This window comes from Acomys minous, assembly GCF_964271855.1.
Source record: "Acomys minous genome assembly, chromosome: 19".
In the NCBI taxonomy this organism is placed as follows: Eukaryota; Metazoa; Chordata; class Mammalia; order Rodentia; family Muridae; genus Acomys; species Acomys minous.
In genome coordinates this window covers 3,529,779-3,534,603 of record NC_140499.1, presented here as the reverse complement: position 1 = coordinate 3,534,603, position 4,825 = coordinate 3,529,779, and the positions used below count along the sequence as shown (strand labels likewise).

The 4,825-nt window shown below is 42.0% G+C and overlaps 1 protein-coding gene across 1 annotated transcript; it reads left to right on the top strand.

Annotated features, from left to right (window-relative positions):
- The first annotated feature begins 563 nt into the window (after window positions 1–563).
- Window positions 564–1,544, top strand: LOC311590235 (polyadenylate-binding protein-interacting protein 2B-like). Its single transcript, XM_084769101.1, has one exon. The coding sequence runs from the start codon at window positions 637–639 to the stop codon at window positions 1,045–1,047; it is 411 nt and encodes a 136-aa protein (XP_084625227.1). The 5' UTR covers window positions 564–636; the 3' UTR covers window positions 1,048–1,544.
- The last annotated feature ends 3,281 nt before the right edge of the window (window positions 1,545–4,825 follow it).

Below are 4,825 nucleotides of genomic sequence, written 5' to 3'. Positions count from 1 at the left end.
GTGTTGGATAGTTTCATGTTAATATCAGACAAGCTCAAGTCTTCTTTAAAAAGGGAACCTCAATTAAGAAAATGCCTCCATAAGGTTGAGCTGTAGGTATATATGAAATACAGAAACGAGGTGACTACATGTCACTACATGTAGGAAATTCTAACAATACATTGTAAAACAAATTTGGAAAATAGAATGATTTTAGTTTTCACTTCTTTTATTTCCTCCTGTTCACCCTTTTCCTGCCCTCCCCATGTGCTCCTCCTTTTCTAGCGCATAACCACCCTCGATCCATCCACATTATTTTATTTCTAGATCATTGTGGGTTGGGACAGCCCTAAGCAAATGGTCCTGGGTTCTATAAAAATGCAGGCTGAGCAAGCCACGAGGAGCAAGCATGTTAGCACCACTCCTTCTTGGCCTCTGTGTCAGCTGTTGAATCTAAATTCTTGCCCTGTAATCTAAAAAAAAGAACTATTGATTACTACAGTGGTGCGAATAAATGTAAAAATAATTTAATTCAGGGAGAACCTTAAGAAATAATACTCGGCACTCTGAGGGGGCAGCGCTGTGCTGTGGTCGAGACCTTGGGGTGGCGTTGTCCGCACGACCAGGGACCTGGGAGGGTGAAGACAAGAGAGGCAGATGACAACACTGAACACAGGCTCTGCAAGTATCCCCATAATGAATGGATCCAGTGTGGCAAGTACATCACCCAGTGTAAAATGCAAAGAGGACCAAGGGTTAAATGGACATGAGGAAAAGGAAAACCCATTTGCAAAATACATGTGGATGGAGAATGAAGAGGATTTTAACAGACAGGTAGAGGAAGAGCTGCAGGAACAAGACTTCTTGGACCGCTGCTTTCAGGAGATGCTGGATGAAGAGGACCAGGACTGGCTCATACCATTACGAGACATGCCTCAGGGTGCGGGACACTTACAGCAACAGTTAAATGGACTATCACTCAGCGACAGTCAGGAATCTGAAGACATTCTGAGTAAAAGTAACCAGAATCCAGATGCCAAGGAGTTTATTCCAGGAGTGAAGTACTGAGCTGTTGGAAGCTTCCAGAAGGACTTGTTTTGTCCCTGTATCTGGGGCCAGCAATGCACAAAAACGCAGAGGTGAAGGGGAGTGGTAAGGGTGTGCAGCCAAGGCCAGTTGTGTCGGGAAGGTTGTTTAACTGGATACTGTGACTGAGTAACTAATGTGTGAGGTACTTCTCTCCAAGCCTCTGAGAATGGCTCTTCTGTTCTGCCTACTTGTTCAGAGCAGTCTTCCCACTTTGTTTTACTTTATTTTAGATGAGCTTTTCGGAGTTAAGCAACTGCAGTTGTTTTCCCCTTGTAAAGAATGTTGTTTGCATTTAAGCAAAATAAGCAGACCAAGGAAAACAGTATTTAAGAGATAACTTTCCCTGCTGTGTACCTATGAGGAACAGGGCACCTGGAGAGCTGCTGGGTGGTGAGAGATACAAACCAGATGCAACACTCAGCTCCTCATCCCCTGGCATTTCCATGATGAACTAGGGTGCCAGTGGCCCACAAAGCTTTTGTATCCTGTCCTGAACTCTATTCAAGAAAACAGATTTGCAAGTTCTTGGATGAATGTAAGCTTCAGATGGATGTAAGTTGTATATCAGAAGAACAGGGCTTGACGGTGACTGTCATTTAGTTAGTGTTGTCCCATAATCACTGTGTAGCTGCTCACTCATCATTTACAGATGAAAGGTTACATAGGGCTCTCTGTAATGATCTTGATGGGGCTCCTCCAGGCTTCTTTCCCCCAAGGTCTAAAAGACACTGTTAGCCAAAGTCTGAGAAAGGCCTTTAGTTGTGTTAGTTACAGCTCGAATCTTTTTACAGTTTTCTTTTCCTAAGTCCCATGAATATCTGTCTCTTATGGTATCTTAATTCCCTCAAAGATTTCTGTGTTTTTTAAAGGAAATACATTTTTTCCCTTGACACTAGCAAGCCACTTGGGTCAGCTTGGGTGCTTCTTCTGCCTTACAGAGTGATTTCCAGAAAGTAAGCTCCTGAGGGGGTGTTGCTCAAGTGCACAACAGAGCTTTTGGCTTTCTGTATCCTTGAAGCTGTTTACCAGGTGTTACTGCTCCCACAGTCCAGCTTCTTTAGTTTCCTCATGGTCCTGTCTAGGTGCACTCCTAGTTCTACACGCAGCTTATTAGGGTTTTGCTGATAGTCTGTGGCGCTGACTCCTTCCTGGAGCTGCTGTTCTAAGTAGAGGTGACGGTGGTAGTGTCTGATGGGTCAAAGAGTGAGTGTCCTTTCCTGAGCATATTACCAGGACAAGAGACTTAGAAGGCCCGAGAGTGCTGTGGCTTCTGTACAGCTGTCACTGTGCTGTGTGGTAGGTCTGGAAAGGTCTTGCAGCTTCCAGTAATTTTCAGTTTAGCATGTGGATGTGGGCAGAGACTAGAAAGAAAGAACTGGGATCTGGAAAATTGACCTTTTTCCCTTCTTCATATGAGCTGGTTTGCTGACTTTTCATTTTGTCTTGGTGTCAGGTTAGCCCTACCCTTGAGCTGTTCTCAACACCTGTAGACAGGCCCAGCAGTCACATACAAACTTCCCTCTTTTTCCTTGAGTCCCATAGGATGGTAGCATCTAGCAAAAATGGCCTTCACCCTCAGGTCACATCATAAGAGAGTAGCTCAGGGAACTTGTATGCCAGACACATACCAATTCCCAAAGCTACTCCCTCAAGAGAATGAAACTTGGAACTCGTTCTGAGAGGATTTTACTCCTGCTTCCCCTTTTAGCTTGGCTTGCCACCACTAATGAGGAGAGGAAGGGTAGGGGCAGGGTATAAAAAGATTCTCTCTGTTGCAGTCTCCACAAGGCTGTTGGAGTAGAACATATCAGAATTGCAGGAAGATCCTGGAGAATCCCATCAGCATATCAACATAGATTGCAATCTTCTCTGAGTTCCTAGCTGGAAATTCTGTTCAAGCTTGAGAGGTTTTGCTCTTTGGAAGCCAAGCTGCTAGGAGCAGTCCAACAGGCCCATTGCTGGTCCATTTTATTTGGATGTCAGTCTCTGGCCTGGTTTCAGGGAGTACATTTGGTTACTACTACTAGACTACTGTTGGGTGTACCTGGAAACCAAGGGCTGGTGTGTTAGGTTCACCTTAGAGGCAGGGTGCTGACTCCAGGGTTGGGAGCTGCATCCAGTGAGGTGGTCCTTGGTAACGTGTGGGATGACTTACTTCTGTGGCCCAACTCTTGTACCAGCCAATGTGGTGAGGTAGCACAACTGTGCTCCAGACTGCAGACTTGGCCCTAGTTAGTTTGCCAACTTAGCAAAAACTCTTCTGCTAAGAGTTTAGGTTTTTTTCCCCCTTTGAGAATATATACAGCAATAGAAATTTTTCTTCCTTTTTGGAAATGTTCTTAATGGTTGCTGTCTGGTTAGTCCCAGTAATCGTTTATTCATGACTGAGCTCTAATTATGATTATTTGGCCCTATAACTTTGGGGTGGTTGTGGTGAAGGAATGCCTCTTTAGGCATTTTGGACTGCATCAGAAATCTGAAGAGGTAGCCAAAGCCTGGGTACTATAGCTCAAGATCAGGGACCAGTTTCTATCTCTAATGTGTCTGACTTTTGGTCATATAAGCAAGCCAGAAAATGTTCTAATGAGAAGACTGAGTCTTTTTTTTCTTGAACCCAGGACCTCACATGTACCATGCAAGCACTACACCAAGCGGTATTCCAGTCATGTGAAAGGCTGGGTCTTGGTAGTACCCCTATTTCCAAAGTCACAAGATCTATGAGTGCTTCATTAAGATTGTAAGGTTAACCATGGCTTAAAAATAAATGTTTTTAGTGAACTCTAAAAAAAATAAAATAAAATAAATAAATAAAGAAAAATAATATTCATTGAAAACACATATTAAAACTGTATCAATGAAGGATAATGTGTGACAGAGCTAATATGTAGTTTGAGTTTGAGAGAGAATTAAAAAGGATAAAAATGTAGTTTTTTAAAGCAAAGCATATATTTATTATCTTATTTTTATGATCTAATTTTATGGAATATGTTAAAGGTAATTAAACTTTAATACATAAAAACTAGGGGAAAACAAGACAAAAAGGCAGCAGAGAATATCAGCACCTTGCACTTGCATTTTCGAGGAAACTAGAAGCATGACTGCAGAATCTGTTTGACTCTTTGACAATATTCATGGCTGGAATAAAAAATAGACACATGCTTTGTCACTATCCTGTAGTTGTCACCACTTGTCATTTGTAGGACAATAGAAGATAACAGGCTGCATGTGCCAGTCCATACTAGAATATAAAGGAGAAAGACTTACATAGTCACCAAGGTGAAACCACAGCCTACCCTCACTCGTTCACTCTTTTCTCTCAGATTAGCCTCTACCAAGCAATTGGATGCTTTTTAGAAAACCCAGCCTAAGGAAGCAAAATTTAGGTTTGGGTAGAAAGTATCTGGAAACAAAAAGAAAAAGAGGGCCTTAATACACCTGCCAGTATAGTGAAGACCAGTGGATAAACTGAAATAAAAAAAGTAGCTTGAAACAGAAATTATCGGTTCCTTTGTTTTTTGTTTGTTTGTTTGTTTTATTTTACAGTCTCTCCTCTAATGGTCCTGTTATTTTGTTGCTTGATACTGGACCCTGGCCTTTTCAGAGTATCACAGTGATCTTGAAGAAGGAGAATAAGGAAAGTTAGAGATTCCACGGGGTGGGGGGCAGTGCTTTATAATTAAAAATTAGAAAATAATCTTTCCCCAGATATCTTTTTTCATTAATATCTATTGTTCAAGAAATGTCAAGGAACATATAT